The sequence below is a fragment of the Engystomops pustulosus genome, chromosome 8 (assembly GCF_040894005.1).
Source record: "Engystomops pustulosus chromosome 8, aEngPut4.maternal, whole genome shotgun sequence".
NCBI classification, from domain to species: Eukaryota; Metazoa; Chordata; class Amphibia; order Anura; family Leptodactylidae; genus Engystomops; species Engystomops pustulosus.
In genome coordinates, this window is record NC_092418.1 from 21,015,897 (window position 1) to 21,033,345 (window position 17,449).

Genomic DNA, 17,449 nt, shown 5'->3' on the forward strand with positions numbered 1-17,449 from the left:
AGAACGTGCCATGCTCAGCGCCATTTTAAAGCAACATCCTTGGCTGCCAGGACTACAGGTGGAGCAAGAAGGTGTGGATAGAGATAGATTATTGTTGGAGCCCCTACTCTGGGAACCCTGATTGTGTTCCGGGTCCCCTGAAGAGGAAAACGTTCTCCATCTTTTTATTGTATTGGTGAACTCGGGACACCAATACGATTGAAACCTGTGATACAGCAGAGGTCAATAAGTTACTGCTTACATTGTCATGTTGCCACTTTGTGACATATAAGTAGGTTTTGGTTGTATTTTGGGCACTCTGTCTCCAAAATGTTCACTGGTCTAGGTGGAGAACTACTAACCATGAGGCTCCATGGCAAAACATGGAATGGGGTCCTCACTACAACATGCCATTCAGGGATGTCACAGTACAGGGATAATACACACAGTGATGTCACAGTACAGGGATAATACACACAGCGATGTCACAGTACAGAGATACTACACACAGCGATGTCACACTACAGGATAATACACACAGTGATGTCACAGTACAGGGATAATACACACAGTGATGTCACAGTACAGGATAATACACACAGTGATGTCACAGTACAGGGATAATACACACAGTGATGTCACAGTACAGGATAATACACACAGTGATGTCACAGTACAGGGATAATACACACAGTGATGTCACAGTACAGGGATAATACACACAGTGATGTCACAGTACAGAGATAATACACACAGTGATGTCACAGTACAGGGATAATACACACAGTGATGTCACAGTACAGGGGTAATACACACAGTGATGTCACAGTACAGAGATAATACACACAGTGATGTCACAGTACAGGGATAATACACACAGTGATGTCACAGTACAGGGATAATACACACAGTGATGTCACAGTACAGGGGTAATACACACAGTGATGTCACAGTACAGGGATAATACACACAGTGATGTCACAGTACAGGATAATACACACAGTGATGTCACAGTACAGGATAATACACACAGTGATGTCACAGTACAGGGATAATACACACAGTGATGTCACAGTACAGGGATAATACACACAGTGATGTCACAGTACAGGATAATACACACAGTGATGTCACAGTACAGGGATAATACACACAGTGATGTCACAGTACAGGGATAATACACACAGTGATGTCACAGTACAGGATAATACACACAGTGATGTCACAGTACAGGATAATACACACAGTGATGTCACAGTACAGGGATAATACACACAGTAATGTCACAGTACAGGGATAATACACACAGTAATGTCACAGTACAGGGATAATACACACAGTGATGTCACAGTACAGGGATAATACACACAGTGATGTCACAGTACAGGGATAATACACACAGTAATGTCACAGTACAGGGATAATACACAGTGATGTCACAGTACAGGGATAATACACACAGTGATGTCACAGTACAGGGATAATACACACAGTGATGTCACAGTACAGGGATAATACACACAGTGATGTCACAGTACAGGGATAATACACACAGTGATGTCACAGTACAGGGATAACACACACAGTGATGTCACAGTACAGGGATAACACACACAGTGATGTCACAGTACAGGGATAATACACACAGTGATGTCACAGTACAGGGATAACACACACAGTGATGTCACAGTACAGGGATAACACACACAGTGATGTCACAGTACAGGGATAATACACATAGTGATGTCACACTACAGGGATAATACACACAGCGATGTCACAGTACAGAGATAATACACACAGCGATGTCACAGTACAGAGATAATACACACAGTGATGTCACAGTACAGGGATAATACACACAGTGATGTCACAGTACAGGGATAATACACACAGTAATGTCACAGTACAGGGATAATACACAGTGATGTCACAGTACAGGGATAATATACAGTAATGTCACCGTACAGGGGTAATACACACAGTGATGTCACAGTACAGGGATAATACACACAGTGATGTCACAGTACAGGGATAATACACAGTGATGTCACAGTACAGAGATAATACACACAGTGATGTCACAGTACAGGATAATACACACAGTGATGTCACAGTACAGGGATAATACACACAGTGATGTCACAGTACAGGGATAATACACACAGTAATGTCACAGTACAGGGATAATACACAGTGATGTCACAGTACAGGGATAATATACACAGTGATGTCACAGTACAGGGATAATATACACAGTGATGTCACAGTACAGGGATAATACACACAGTGATGTCACAGTACAGGGATAATATACACAGTGATGTCACAGTACAGGGATAATACACACAGTGATGTCACAGTACAGGATAATACACAAAGTGATGTCACAGTACAGGGATAATACACACAGCGATGTCACAGTACAGGGGTGATACACACAGTGATGTCACAGTACAGAGATAATACACACAGCGATGTCACAGTACAGAGATAATACACACAGCGATGTCACAGTACAGGGATAATACACACAGCGATGTCACAGTACAGGGATAATACACACAGTGATGTCACAGTACAGGGATAATACACACAGCGATGTCACAGTACAGGGGATAATACACACAGTGATGTCACAGTACAGGGATAATACACACAGTGATGTCACAGTACAGGGATAATACACACATCGATGTCACAGTACAGAGATAATACACACAGTGATGTCACAGTGCAGGATAATACACACAGTGATGTCACAGTGCAGGATAATACACACAGTGATGTCACAGTGCAGGATAATACACACAGTGATGTCACAGTACAGGGATAATACAAAGAGTGATGTCACAGTACAGGAATAATACAAACAGTGATGTCACAGTACAGAGATAATACACACAGTGATGTCACAGTACAGGGATAATACACACAGTGATGTCACAGTACAGGGATAATACACACAGCGATGTCACAGTACAGAGATAATACACACACAGTGATGTCACAGTGCAGGATAATACACACAGAGATATCACAGTACAGGGGATAATACACACAGTGATGTCACAGTACAGGGATAATACACACAGTGATGTCACAGTACAGGGATAATACACACAGTGATGTCACAGTACAGGGATAATACACACAGTGATGTCACAGTACAGGGATAATACACACAGCGATGTCACAGTACAGGGATAATACACACAGTAATGTCACAGTACAGGGATAATACACACAGTAATGTCACAGTACAGGGATAATACACAGTGATGTCACAGTACAGGGATAATACACACAGTGATGTCACACTACAGGGATAATACACACAGCGATGTCACAGTACAGAGATAATACACACAGTGATGTCACAGTACAGGGATAATACACACAGTGATGTCACAGTACAGGGATAATACACAGCGATGTCACAGTACAGAGATAATACACACACAGTGATGTCACAGTGCAGGATAATACACACAGAGATGTCACAGTACAGGATAATACACACTGTGATATCACAGTACAGGGATAATACACAGTGATGTCACAGTACAGAGATAATACACACAGCGATGTCACAGTACAGAGATAATACACACACAGTGATGTCACAGTGCAGGATAATACACACAGAGATGTCACAGTACAGGATAATACACACTGTGATATCACAGTACAGGGATAATACACACAGTGATATCACAGTACAGGGATAATACACACTGTGATATCACAGTACAGGGATAATACACACAGAGATGTCACAGTACAGAGATAATACACACAGCGATGTCACAGTACAGGGATAATACACACAGTGATATCACAGTACAGGGATAATACACACTGTGATATCACAGTACAGGGATAATACACACAGAGATGTCACAGTACAGAGATAATACACACAGCGATGTCACAGTACAGGATAATACACACTGTGATATCACAGTACAGGGATAATACACACATCGATGTCACAGTACAGAGATAATACACACACAGTGATGTCACAGTGCAGGATAATACACACAGTGATGTCACAGTACAGGGGATAATACACACAGCGATGTCACAGTACAGGGATAATATACACAGTGATGTCACAGTACAGGATAATACACAAAGTGATGTCACAGTACAGGGATAATACACACAGCGATGTCACAGTACAGGGGTGATACACACAGTGATGTCACAGTACAGAGATAATACACACAGCGATGTCACAGTACAGAGATAATACACACAGCGATGTCACAGTACAGGGATAATACACACAGCGATGTCACAGTACAGGGATAATACACACAGTGATGTCACAGTACAGGGATAATACACACAGCGATGTCACAGTACAGGGGATAATACACACAGTGATGTCACAGTACAGGGATAATACACACAGTGATGTCACAGTACAGGGATAATACACACATCGATGTCACAGTACAGAGATAATACACACAGTGATGTCACAGTGCAGGATAATACACACAGTGATGTCACAGTGCAGGATAATACACACAGTGATGTCACAGTGCAGGATAATACACACAGTGATGTCACAGTACAGGGATAATACAAACAGTGATGTCACAGTACAGGAATAATACAAACAGTGATGTCACAGTACAGAGATAATACACACAGTGATGTCACAGTACAGGGATAATACACACAGTGATGTCACAGTACAGGGATAATACACACAGCGATGTCACAGTACAGAGATAATACACACACAGTGATGTCACAGTGCAGGATAATACACACAGAGATATCACAGTACAGGGGATAATACACACAGTGATGTCACAGTACAGGGATAATACACACAGTGATGTCACAGTACAGGGATAATACACGTTGATGTCACAGTACAGGGATAATACACACAGTGATGTCACAGTACAGGGATAATACACACAGCGATGTCACAGTACAGGGATAATACACACAGTAATGTCACAGTACAGGGATAATACACAGTGATGTCACAGTACAGGGATAATACACACAGTGATGTCACACTACAGGGATAATACACACAGCGATGTCACAGTACAGAGATAATACACACAGTGATGTCACAGTACAGGGATAATACACACAGTGATGTCACAGTACAGGGATAATACACAGCGATGTCACAGTACAGAGATAATACACACACAGTGATGTCACAGTGCAGGATAATACACACAGAGATGTCACAGTACAGGATAATACACACTGTGATATCACAGTACAGGGATAATACACAGTGATGTCACAGTACAGAGATAATACACACAGCGATGTCACAGTACAGAGATAATACACACACAGTGATGTCACAGTGCAGGATAATACACACAGAGATGTCACAGTACAGGATAATACACACTGTGATATCACAGTACAGGGATAATACACACAGTGATATCACAGTACAGGGATAATACACACAGAGATGTCACAGTACAGAGATAATACACACAGCGATGTCACAGTACAGGGATAATACACACAGTGATATCACAGTACAGGGATAATACACACTGTGATATCACAGTACAGGGATAATACACACAGAGATGTCACAGTACAGAGATAATACACACAGCGATGTCACAGTACAGGATAATACACACTGTGATATCACAGTACAGGGATAATACACACATCGATGTCACAGTACAGAGATAATACACACACAGTGATGTCACAGTGCAGGATAATACACACAGTGATGTCACAGTACAGGGGATAATACACACAGCGATGTCACAGTACAGGGATAATATACACAGTGATGTCACAGTACAGGGATAATATACACAGTGATGTCACAGTGCAGGATAATACACACAGTGATGTCACAGTACAGAGATAATACACAGTGATGTCACAGTACAGGGATAATACACACAGTGATGTCACAGTACAGGATAATACACACAGTGATGTCACAGTACAGGGATAATACACAGTGATGTCACAGTACAGGGATAATACACACAGCGATGTCACAGTACAGAGATAATACACACAGCGATGTCACAGTACAGGGAATAATACACACAGCAATGTCACAGTACAGAGATAATACACACAGTGATGTCACAGTACAGGGATAATACACACAGTGATGTCACAGTACAGGGATAATACACACAGCGATGTCACAGTACAGGGGTAATACACACAGTGATGTCACAGTACAGGGATAATACACACAGTGATGTCACAGTACAGGGATAATACACACAGTGATGTCACAGTACAGAGATAATACACACACAGTGATGTCACAGTACAGGATAATACACACAGTGATGTCACAGTACAGGGATAATACACAGTGATGTCACAGTACAGGGATAATACACACAGTGATGTCACAGTACAGGGATAATACACAGTGATGTCACAGTACAGAGATAATACACACAGTGATGTCACAGTACAGGATAATACACACAGTGATGTCACAGTACAGGGATAATACACACAGTGATGTCACAGTACAGGGATAATACACACAGTGATGTCACAGTACAGGGATAATACACACAGTAATGTCACAGTACAGGGATAATACACACAGTGATGTCACAGTACAGGGATAATACACACAGTGATGTCACAGTACAGGGATAATACACACAGCGATGTCACAGTACAGGGGTAATACACACAGTGATGTCACAGTACAGGGATAATACACACAGTGATGTCACAGTACAGGGATAATACACACAGTGATGTCACAGTACGGAGATAATACACACACAGTGATGTCACAGTACAGGATAATACACACAGTGATGTCACAGTACAGGGATAATACACAGTGATGTCACAGTACAGGGATAATACACACAGTGATGTCACAGTACAGGGATAATACACAGTGATGTCACAGTACAGAGATAATACACACAGTGATGTCACAGTACAGGATAATACACACAGTGATGTCACAGTACAGGGATAATACACACAGTGATGTCACAGTACAGGGATAATACACACAGTGATGTCACAGTACAGGGATAATACACACAGTAATGTCACAGTACAGGGATAATACACAGTGATGTCACAGTACAGGGATAATATACACAGTGATGTCACCGTACAGGGGTAATACACACAGTGATGTCACAGTACAGGGATAATACATACAGTGATGTCACAGTACAGGGATAATACACAGTGATGTCACAGTACAGGGATAATACACACAGTGATGTCACAGTACAGGGATAATACACACAGTGATGTCACAGTACAGGGATAATACACACAGTGCTGTCACAGTACAGGGATAATACACACAGTGATGTCACAGTACAGGGATAATACACACAGTGATGTCACAGTACAGGGATAATACACAGTGATGTCACAGTACAGAGATAATACACACAGTGATGTCACAGTACAGGGATAATACACACAGCGATGTCACAGTACAGGGATAATACACACAGCGATGTCACAGTACAGGGATAATACACACAGTGATGTCACAGTACAGGGGTAATACACAGTGATGTCACAGTACAGGATAATACACACAGCCATGTCACAGTACAGGGATAATACACACAGTGATGTCACAGTACAGGGATAATACACACAGTAATGTCACAGTACAGGGATAATACACAGTGATGTCACAGTACAGGGATAATACACAGTGATGTCACAGTACAGGGATAATACACACAGTGATGTCACAGTACAGGGATAATACACACAGTAATGTCACAGTACAGGGATAATACACAGTGATGTCACAGTACAGAGATAATACACACAGCAATGTCACAGTACAGGGATAATACACAGTGATGTCACAGTACAGAGATAATACACACAGCGATGTCACAGTACAGGGATAATACACACAGTGATGTCACAGTACAAAGATAATACACACAGCAATGTCACAGTACAGGGATATATATATACCCTTTTGCAGAATAAACTGGGGTAATTGACGACTTGAAACCCTCCTAATGTACTTAGATCTTTACGAAGTCACCTGAGAACGAAATCATAAAATATACACAACACGCATGCGTAGAGTTTCGCGTCGCTTCTTTCTGGTCTGAACGAGGTTCCGTACGGAGTAGTAGTTGTCATGGTAGCGAAACGCCTCCGCCTGGTAACGGCCTGGTCTTTTTAGTCGTCTTTGGTGGAGCGAGCCGCGGCACCATGTCTTACCGGGATCTCAGAAGTAAGAGCACACGTTATGGCGACATTTTCTGAAGTTTAGAACTACATACATAGCACCGAGCCTTGCTGTCGTCACAGGAGGCCGACACTTTTATTCTAGAGTTGTGATTTGCACACAGGCAGCCTATCAGATCGCTGCTCTCTTAACTGTAAGATAAAAGCTGTAATGTGACTGGTTGAAGCGATTGACCACATTTGGTCATTAACCTATGAGATAGCTGCTCTCTAACCTGTAAAATAAAAGCTGTCATCTGATTGGTTGAAGTTCCATGACCTCATGTACTAATAACTGCCCTCCATCCTGTAAGATAAAAGCTGTCATCTGATTGGTTGATACAAATGACAGTGCTGGTAATGTACCTTGTATTCTGATTGGTCAGTTTTCTCATGTGATGTCACAGCTTGCGGACTGATGAGAATGACATCATAGTGTAATGATGTCATGCTCTGATAGGCTGGTGACATTAGAACTAGTTGTCACCTTCATGTTTTGGGAAGGTACTGGCTCGGGTGTGTTTGGGGGTTCTCCGTGTATCGGTCACTTCCTTTCATCACTTTCAGTTCTGTGAATGGGGCTGAGCTGCAATACTAAGTATAAACTGAGGCTGACGGGGCCCTAAAGTAAAATCAGTACTGTGGCCCCTACTATTCCGGCCTTTAGACCTCAGTATGGAGGACCCGGCAGTGCCCGTGACCCCCTCTTCCCATATACCGGAGCGGCTTAGGACCCTAATTATCCATCAGACTCACATTCCCTGTAAGTGGGTGCGTTAGACGCCCTCTAAAGCAGCTTAAATTTTGCCTAAGTGTCTATGTCTGATGCCCTTAATTAATATCCGCCTCGTATTATCCAGACGTTCCTGCACAATCCCCTCTTCATACTCCTCCACAAACAGCTGCCCCCCTGCATTCACGAATGGCGTGCCCTCTCAGAGCCCTGTACATAGCGTGTACCATTCTGGCATCAAGGATGTCTCATCCGGCTGTGGGTTGATATGGAGACCGGACCACAGATGTTGCCTTTCTCTACACTGGGTCACCTCCTAAAATTGTACCGTGTATAATGGGACCCTGTAGGCAACATATTCTTCTACAACGTTACATCCCAGAACTTTGCGGCCAAGGTATACGCCAAGAAATCTAGGACACACTTACCACCAGAACTAAAGCCTCCGACCCAATATGAGAGTAGACAAAGTGGGACTACATAGTACTCCATGGCCCACATTTATCAAGAACGGTGCATTCTGTACTGTATGCAGTGTGTGCAGGGGGCGCCAGATTCACAAATTGCGGTCTGCGTTTTTCATTAATCCGGTGCACGGCTCCTGCAGAGTGCACTTTTTTTTGGTGCACTTGGTTAATGCTGTAGAATTGTGGTGCCCGGTCCGCACTAAGCACTAGCTCGCCCCTTTAGGTGCACTCTTTTGCGTCTTCTCGGACACACTGCAGGCGCAACACAAAACTGTCGTAGACACTTTATAAATACATGTGCAAGCAGTTTGCATGTTCTTTTCAGTGCAAAGTCAGACAAAAAACTGATCCAAACACTTTAATAAATGTGGGCCCATGTCTCTCCTTCTCTATCCACAGATTTCACAGAAATGATGCGGGCTCTCGGTTACCCTCGCCTCATCTCCATGGAGAATTTCCGCAGCCCAAACTTTCCTCTGGTCTCTGAAGTTCTCATTTGGTTGGTGAGAAGGTACAGTATATATATCCATTACCTATAAGAGGAGCACTACCCTGATTGGGCAAAACAAAACCACTTTTTAATTTGACAACATGGTTTCTCGTGTGCGTTTCATTTTCCAATAAAATGTTTAATTTGTCAGTAATAGAAGCAAGATATTACATTTTAATACTTACCCTTTTTTGCATACGGTTAGATGAAAGTTCAGTCCTCATTAGACTGACTGGTTGCTAACAATGTGAATAATATTGGACAATATTGGCTCCAGGGCTCTATTCACACTGGGACTTATTTACTAAGGGTCGCGGATCTCACTTTCGTTGGTTTGTTCGATATTTCCGGGATTTGACAGGTATTTAACAGGGGTTTGCACTGGGATTGTGTCGCACGCGTTTGTTTTTTGGCGCAGCAGCACTGGCTTTCATGCGACAGAAATTGGGGGACGTGCTGTTGGACGTTCCGACTGATTTGGACTGAGCGCGGGATTTAAGTTTTCATATTGTATTGCAAGACAATGCACTTACATGCACCAGGAAGAAGAAGGTGAATTCCATCAGACCTGAGCCAGGAAGAGACACATGCCTGCACCATCTTAGTGAATCGCGGCAGAGTGCATTATACACGGACAATGCACTTTCCGTGAACTCCTCGGAATGGGTAAGTATATGTGCCCCACTGTGTTGTTCTGAGGTTATAGGAAATGCTTACATATAATTTTATTCTGGATTGCTTATCAATACCAGCCAGAGGGGGTCTAATGCTCAGGATCAGCTGATTCCTCCGGTGCCAAAATCAACACCGCAAATGGAGCTAGAAGAACAGATCTTTTCTGTGCGTAGTGGCTGAATTGTGTGACTGCAGCTCAGCTCTCATTCACTAGACTAGAGACAGAGCTGCAGTTCCCTGTCCCAACCACCAAACAGAGAGCAGCACTCTTCTTCCAATTCACATGGATGTTCTCCTAGTTGATTCCAGCATTGAAGACAACCGCACTAGGCTGGTTACTGAGGCTACTAATTGTCGGATCCCCTCTGGTCTTCTATTGATGAGCAAACCCCTGGATAGGTTATCAATATAATTGATAAGCTACAAATAAAGGTGAAAAGTTTGTTTAGATAACAGTGTTAATAAATCCTCAATTATATTGTTCCTGTGATTGACTTGAGAGAGGGGAGCAGTCAGATCACGACCTCCCATGTCTACAGCTTCAGATGTAACATTGTTTTCATTTAATTGATTATTACTAGAGATGAGCGAACACTAAAATGCTCGGGTACTCGTTATTCGAGACGAACTTTTCCCGATGCTCGAGTGCTCGTCTCGAATAACGAACCCCATTGAAGTCAATGGGAGACTCGAGCATTTTTCAAGGGGACCAAGGCTCTGCACAGGGAAGCTTGGCCAAACACCTGGGAACCTCAGAAAAGGATGGAAACACCACGGAAATGGACAGGAAACAGCAGGGGCAGCATGCATGGATGCCTCTGAGGCTGCCTAATCGCACCATTATGCCAAAATTATGGGCAACAGCATGGCCATGACAGAGTGACAGAATGAAGCTAGATAGCATCTAAAACATCCAATAATTGACCCTGACACTATAGGGGACGGCATGCAGAGGCAGCGGCAGCAGCGGAAGGCTAGAGAGTGGCATGGCGACATACCCTAAATGGACTCAGGCTTCAAACCAATGGGTGGCAGAGAGGAACCAAAGGAGGTGAGCAAGAAGCGCTCAAATAATATCGGTACATGATAAAAGTTTGCCAGTATATTTTGTGGATTACACAGCAGGGTGGCGACAAAGTTAACATGGAAGCCATGAAAACAACCCAAAATTCTGCCTGACACAGCTCGTTTGATAAGGGGACCATGTATGGAGGCAGTGAACTAGTAGTAGATTAAAGGTGCTGCAGTTAAAACTATGTTAGTTGGATCTTGGCATGGAGCTGGCGCTCCGCTGCCAGGCGAGCTTTCGCCAATCCAAGCCCCTGTCTATAGGCTACTCCCCAAACAGCACTTCTAAGAACCTTTTGTATAAGATCAAGTGTAGTAGCGTTCTTATAAGTTTAGGATATGGCGGGTGAGGGGAATGTAAACAGATGCGCAAGAAGCGCTGAAATAATATCCCTAAATGGTAAAAGTTTGCAAGTATATTTTGTGGATTACACAGCAGGGTGGCGACAAAGTTAACAACTTTGATGTGGAATGCCCTGTAATAGCTCTTGGGCGGTGTGCCTTTTATCGCCTAGGCTCAGCAGTTTCAGCACCGCCTGCTGTCGCTTAGCGACGGCACTGCTGCTGTGCCTAGAGCTACCGACTGATGGCGCCATGCCCACGGATGGTAATTCGGAGGAGGAGGAGGTGGAGGAGGGGTGGGAGGAGGTATAGTAGGCCTTTGAGACCTGGACCGAGGTAGGCCCCGCAATTCTCTGCGTCGGCAGTATATGACCAGCCCCAGGGTCAGACTCGGTCCCAGCCTGCACCAAGTTAAGTGTAGTAGCGTTCTTATAAGTTTGGGATATGGCGGGTGAGGGGAATGTAAACAGATGCGCAAGAAGCGCATGATGCGCATGGAGCTGGCGTTCCGCTGCCAGGCGAGCTTTCGCCAATCCAAGCCCCTGTCTCTAGGCTACTCCCCAAACAGCACTTCTAAGAACCTTTTGTATAAGATCAAGTGTAGTAGCGTTCTTATAAGTTTAGGATATGCCGGGTGAGGGGAATGTAAACAGATGCGCAAGAAGCGCTGAAATAATATCCCTAAATGGTAAAAGTTTGCCAGTATATTTTGTGGATAACACAGCAGGGTGGCGACAAAGTTAACAACTTTGATGTGGAATCCATGAAAACAACCCAAATTTCTGCCTGACACACCTCGTTTGATAAAGGGACGATGTATGGAGGCAGCTATATGGACGACTTTTGGAGGTAGCAATGGAGACAACGTGTGGAGGCTGCTATGGAGACAATTTAATTTGGATAGTGCCTGTATGTGGCAGTCCCAAACATTTTTCAAACCAGAGGAGCAGGTAGGTGGCCCTCCAGTAAAATGGGATAGATTGAGTGCCTGTATGTGGCAGTCCCAAAAATGTTTCAAACCAGAGGAGCAGGTAGGTGGCCCTCCAGTAAAATGGAATAGATTGAGTGCCTGTATGTGGCAGTCCCAAAAATTCTTCAAACCAGAGGAGCAGGTAGGTGGCCCTCCAGTAAAATGGAATAGATTGAGTGCCTGTATGTGGCAGTCCCAAAAATGTTTCAAACCAGAGGAGCAGGTAGGTGGCCTTCCAGTAAAATGGAATAGATTGAGTGCCTGTATGTGGCAGTCCCAAAAATTGTTCAAACCAGAGGAGCAGGTAGGTGGCCCTGCAGTAAAATGGAATAGATTGAGTGCCTGTATGTGGCAGTCCCAAAAATGTTTCAAACCAGAGGAGCAGGTAGGTGGCCCTCCAGTAAAATGGAATAGATTGAGTGCCTGTATGTGGCAGTCCCAAAAATTCTTCAAACCAGAGGAGCAGGTAGGTGGCCCTCCAGTAAAATGGAATAGATTGAGTGCCTGTATGTGGCAGTCCCAAAAATTGTTCAAACCAGAGGAGCAGGTAGGTGGCCCTGCAGTAAAATGGAATAGATTGAGTGCCTGTATGTGGCAGTCCCAAAAATGTTTCAAACCAGAGGAGCAGGTAGGTGGCCCTCCAGTAAAATGGAATAGATTGAGTGCCTGTATGTGGCAGTCCCAAAAATGTTTCAAACCAGAGGAGCAGGTAGGTGGCCCTCCAGTAAAATGGAATAGATTGAGTGCCTGTATGTGGCAGTCCCAAAAATTCTTCAAACCAGAGGAGCAGGTAGGTGGCCCTCCAGTAAAATGGAATAGATTGAGTGCCTGTATGTGGCAGTCCCAAAAATTGTTCAAACCAGAGGAGCAGGTAGGTGGCCCTGCAGTAAAATGGAATAGATTGAGTGCCTGTATGTGGCAGTCCCAAAAATTTTTTAAAACAGAGGACCGGGTAGGTGGCCCTCCAGAAAAATGGAATAGATTGAGTGCCTGTATGTGGCACTCACAAAAATTGTTTCAAACAGAGGACCGGGTAGGTGGCCCTCCAGAAAAATTAAATGCATGAAGTACTATAGCAAGAGCCAGTGGGCCCTGTCAAAAAATAGCCATTTTCCTCTGCTTTACTGTACAAAGAGGAGGAGAAGGAGGAAAATGAGGAGGAGGAGGAGGAGTGGATCAATTATTCAGGTTGAGCTTCCTTCACCTGGTGGAGATTGGAAATTCTGAGAAATCCAGCCTTTATTCATTTTAATAAGCGTCAGCCTGTCAGCGCTGTCAGTCGACAGGCGTGTACGCTTATCGGTGATGATGCCACCAGCTGCACTGAAAACCCGCTCGGACAAGACGCTAGCGGCAGGGCAGGCAAGAACCTCCAAGGCGTACAGCGCCAGTTCGTGCCACATGTCCAGCTTTGAAACCCAGTAGTTGTAGGGAGCTGTGTGATCATTTAGGACGATGGTATGGTCAGCTACGTACTCCCTCACCATCTTTCTGTAAAGATCAGCCCTACTCTGCCGAGACTGGGGACAGGTGACAGTGTCTTGCTGGGGTGACATAAAGCTGGCAAAAGCCTTGTAAAGCGTACCCTTGCCAGTGCTGGACAAGCTGCCTGCTCGCCTACTCTCCCTCGCTACTTGTCCCGCAGAACTACGCACTCTGCCGCTAGCGCTGTCAGAAGGGAAATACTGTTTCAGCTTGTGCACCAGGGCCTGCTGGTATTCATGCATTCTCACACTCCTTTCCTCTCCAGGGATGAGAGTGGGAAGATTTTGCTTGTACCGTGGGTCCAGGAGAGTGAACACCCAGTAATCGGTGCTGGAATAAATTCTTTGAACGCGAGGGTCACGGGATAGGCAGCCTAGCATGAAATCTGCCATATGCGCCAGAGTACCAACGCGTAAGAATTCACTCCCCTCACTGGCCTGACTGTCCATTTCCTCCTCCTCCAACTCCTCTTCTTCTGCCCATACACGCTGAACAGTGAAGGACTCAACAATGGTCCCCTCTTGTGTCTCGCCAACATTCTCCTCCTCTTCCTCCTCATCCTCCTCCACCTCCACCTCCTCCGATATGCGCTGAGAAACAGACCTCAGGGTGCTTTGGCTATCAACAAGGGAATATTCTTCCCCCGTCTCTTGTGACGAGCGCAAAGCTTCCGACTTCATGCTGACCAGAGAGTTTTTCAACAGGCCAAGCAGCGGGATGGTGAGGCTGATGATGGCGGCATCGCCACTGACCATCTGTGTTGACTCCTCAAAGTTACTCAGCACCTGACAGATATCAGACATCCACGTCCACTCCTCATTGTAGACTTGAGGAAGCTGACTGACCTGACTACCAGTTCTGGTGGAAGTTGACATCTGGCAGTCTACAATCGCTCTGCGCTGCTGGTAAACTCTGGATAACATGGTCAGTGTTGAATTCCACCTCGTGGGCACGTCGCACAACAGTCGGTGAGCGGGCAGTTGGAGGCGGCGCTGCGCTGCCCTGAGAGTGGCAGCATCTGGGCTGGACTTCCTGAAATGCGCACAGATGCGGCGCACCTTCGTGAGCAAATCAGACAGATTGGGGTATGTCTTGAGGAAACGCTGCACTATCAGATTTAACACATGGGCCAGGCATGGCACATGTGTCAGTCTGCCGAGTTGCAGAGCCGCCACCAGGTTACGGCCGTTGTCACACACAACCATTCCCGGCTTGAGGTTCAGCGGTGCCAGCCACAGATCAGTCTGCGCCGTGATGCCCTGTAATAGCTCTTGGGCGGTGTGCCTTTTGTCGCCTAGGCTCAGCAGTTTGAGCACCGCCTGCTGTCGCTTAGCGACGGCACTGCTGCTGTGCCTAGAGCTACCGACTGATGGCGCCGTGCCCACGGATGGTAGTTCGGAGGAGGAGGTGGAGGAGGGGTGGGAGGAGGAGGAGGCATAGTAGGCCTGAAACACCTGGACCGAGGTAGGCCCCGCAATCCTCGGCGTCGGCAGTATATGAGCAGCCCCAGGGTCAGACTCGGTCCCAGCCTCCACCAAGTTAACCCAATGTGCCGTCAGCGATATATAGTGGCCCTGCCCGGCAGCACTCGTCCACGTGTCCGTGGTCAGGTGGACCTTGTCAGAAACGGCGTTGGTCAGGGCACGGATGATGTTGTCTGACACGTGCTGGTGCAGGGCTGGGACGGCACATCGGGAAAAGTAGTGGCGGCTGGGGACCGAATACCGAGGGGCGGCCGCCGCCATGAGGTTGCGAAAGGCCTCGGTCTCTACTAGCCTATAGGGCAGCATCTCCAGGCTAAGCAATCTGGAGATGTGCACATTAAGGGCTTGGGCGTGCGGGTGGGTTGCACTATATTTGCGTTTCCGCTCCAGCGTCTGGGGTATGGAGAGCTGAACGCTGGTGGATGCTGTGGAGGATCGTGGAGGCGACGATGGGGTTTTTGTGGCAGGGTCCTGGGCAGGGGGCTGACTAGCAGCTGACACAGGGGAAGGAGCAGTGGTGTGCACGGCCGGAGGTGAACGGGCTTGTTGCCACTGAGTGGGGTGCTTAGCATTCATATGCCTGCGCATACTGGTGGTAGTTAAGCTAGTAGTGGTGGAACCCCTGCTGAGCCTGGTTTGGCAAATGTTGCACACCACAGTCCGTCGGTCATCCGGTGTTTCCTTAAAGAACCTCCACACTTCTGAAGATCTAGCCCTCGCCGCAAGAGCCCTCACCACGGGAGCTTCACTAGTTGACAGTGGCGCTGATGCACCAGCTCTGGCCCTGCCTCTCCGTCTGGCCCCACCACTGCCTCTTCCAACCTGTTCAGGTCGAGGACTCTCCTCCGTCTCAGAAGCACTGTGTTCACCCGGCCTCTCAACCCAGCTTGGGTCTGTCACCTCATCATCCTCCGATCCCTCAGTCTGCTCCCCCCTCGGACTTCCTGCCCTGACAACAACTTCCCCACTGTCTGACAACCGTGTCTCCTCATCGTCGGACACCTCTTTACACACTTCCACTACGTCAAGAAGGTCATCATCACCCACAGACTGTGACTGGTGGAAAACCTGGGCATCGGAAAATTGCTCAGCAGCAACCGGACAAGTGGTTTGTGACTGTGGGAAGGGTCCAGAAAACAGTTCCTCAGAGTATGCCGGTTCAAATGGCAAATTTTCCTGGGAGGGGGCAGACTGGGGGGGAGGAGGCTGAGGTGCAGGAGCTGGAGGAGTGGGGATTTCGGTGACATGGGTGGACTGCGTGGAAGACTGACTGGTGGTGGACAAATTGCTCGAAGCATTGTCAGCAATCCACGACATCACCTGTTCGCACTGTTCTGGCCTCAACAGTGCTCTACCACGAGTCCCAGTAACTTCAGACATGAACCTAGGGAGTGTAGCTCTGCGGCGTTCCCCTGCTCCCTCATCAGCAGGTGGTGTCTCACCCCGCCCAGGACCACGGCCTCTGACCCCTGCAGTAGTTGGACGCCCACGTCCCCGCCCTCGTCCTCTACCCCT

General features: G+C 46.1%; 1 protein-coding gene across 7 annotated transcripts in view; it reads left to right on the forward strand.

The window, feature by feature from the left end:
* Window positions 1–17,449, forward strand: part of CLUAP1 (clusterin associated protein 1) — an 89,728-nt gene that overhangs the window by 26,052 nt on the left and 46,227 nt on the right. For 2 of the 7 annotated variants that reach the window (XM_072120144.1, XM_072120149.1), the window contains exons 1-2: window positions 8,081–8,227; window positions 9,820–9,931. In XM_072120144.1, the coding sequence (XP_071976245.1) occupies window positions 8,206–8,227; window positions 9,820–9,931 (134 nt within the window). In that variant the 5' untranslated portion in view covers window positions 8,081–8,205. Of the gene's footprint in view, window positions 1–8,080; window positions 8,228–8,558; window positions 8,578–8,648; window positions 8,737–9,819; window positions 9,932–17,449 lie in introns of those variants that run through there. The other 5 variants (XM_072120143.1, XM_072120145.1, XM_072120148.1 and 2 more) reach the window with 4 other exon arrangements.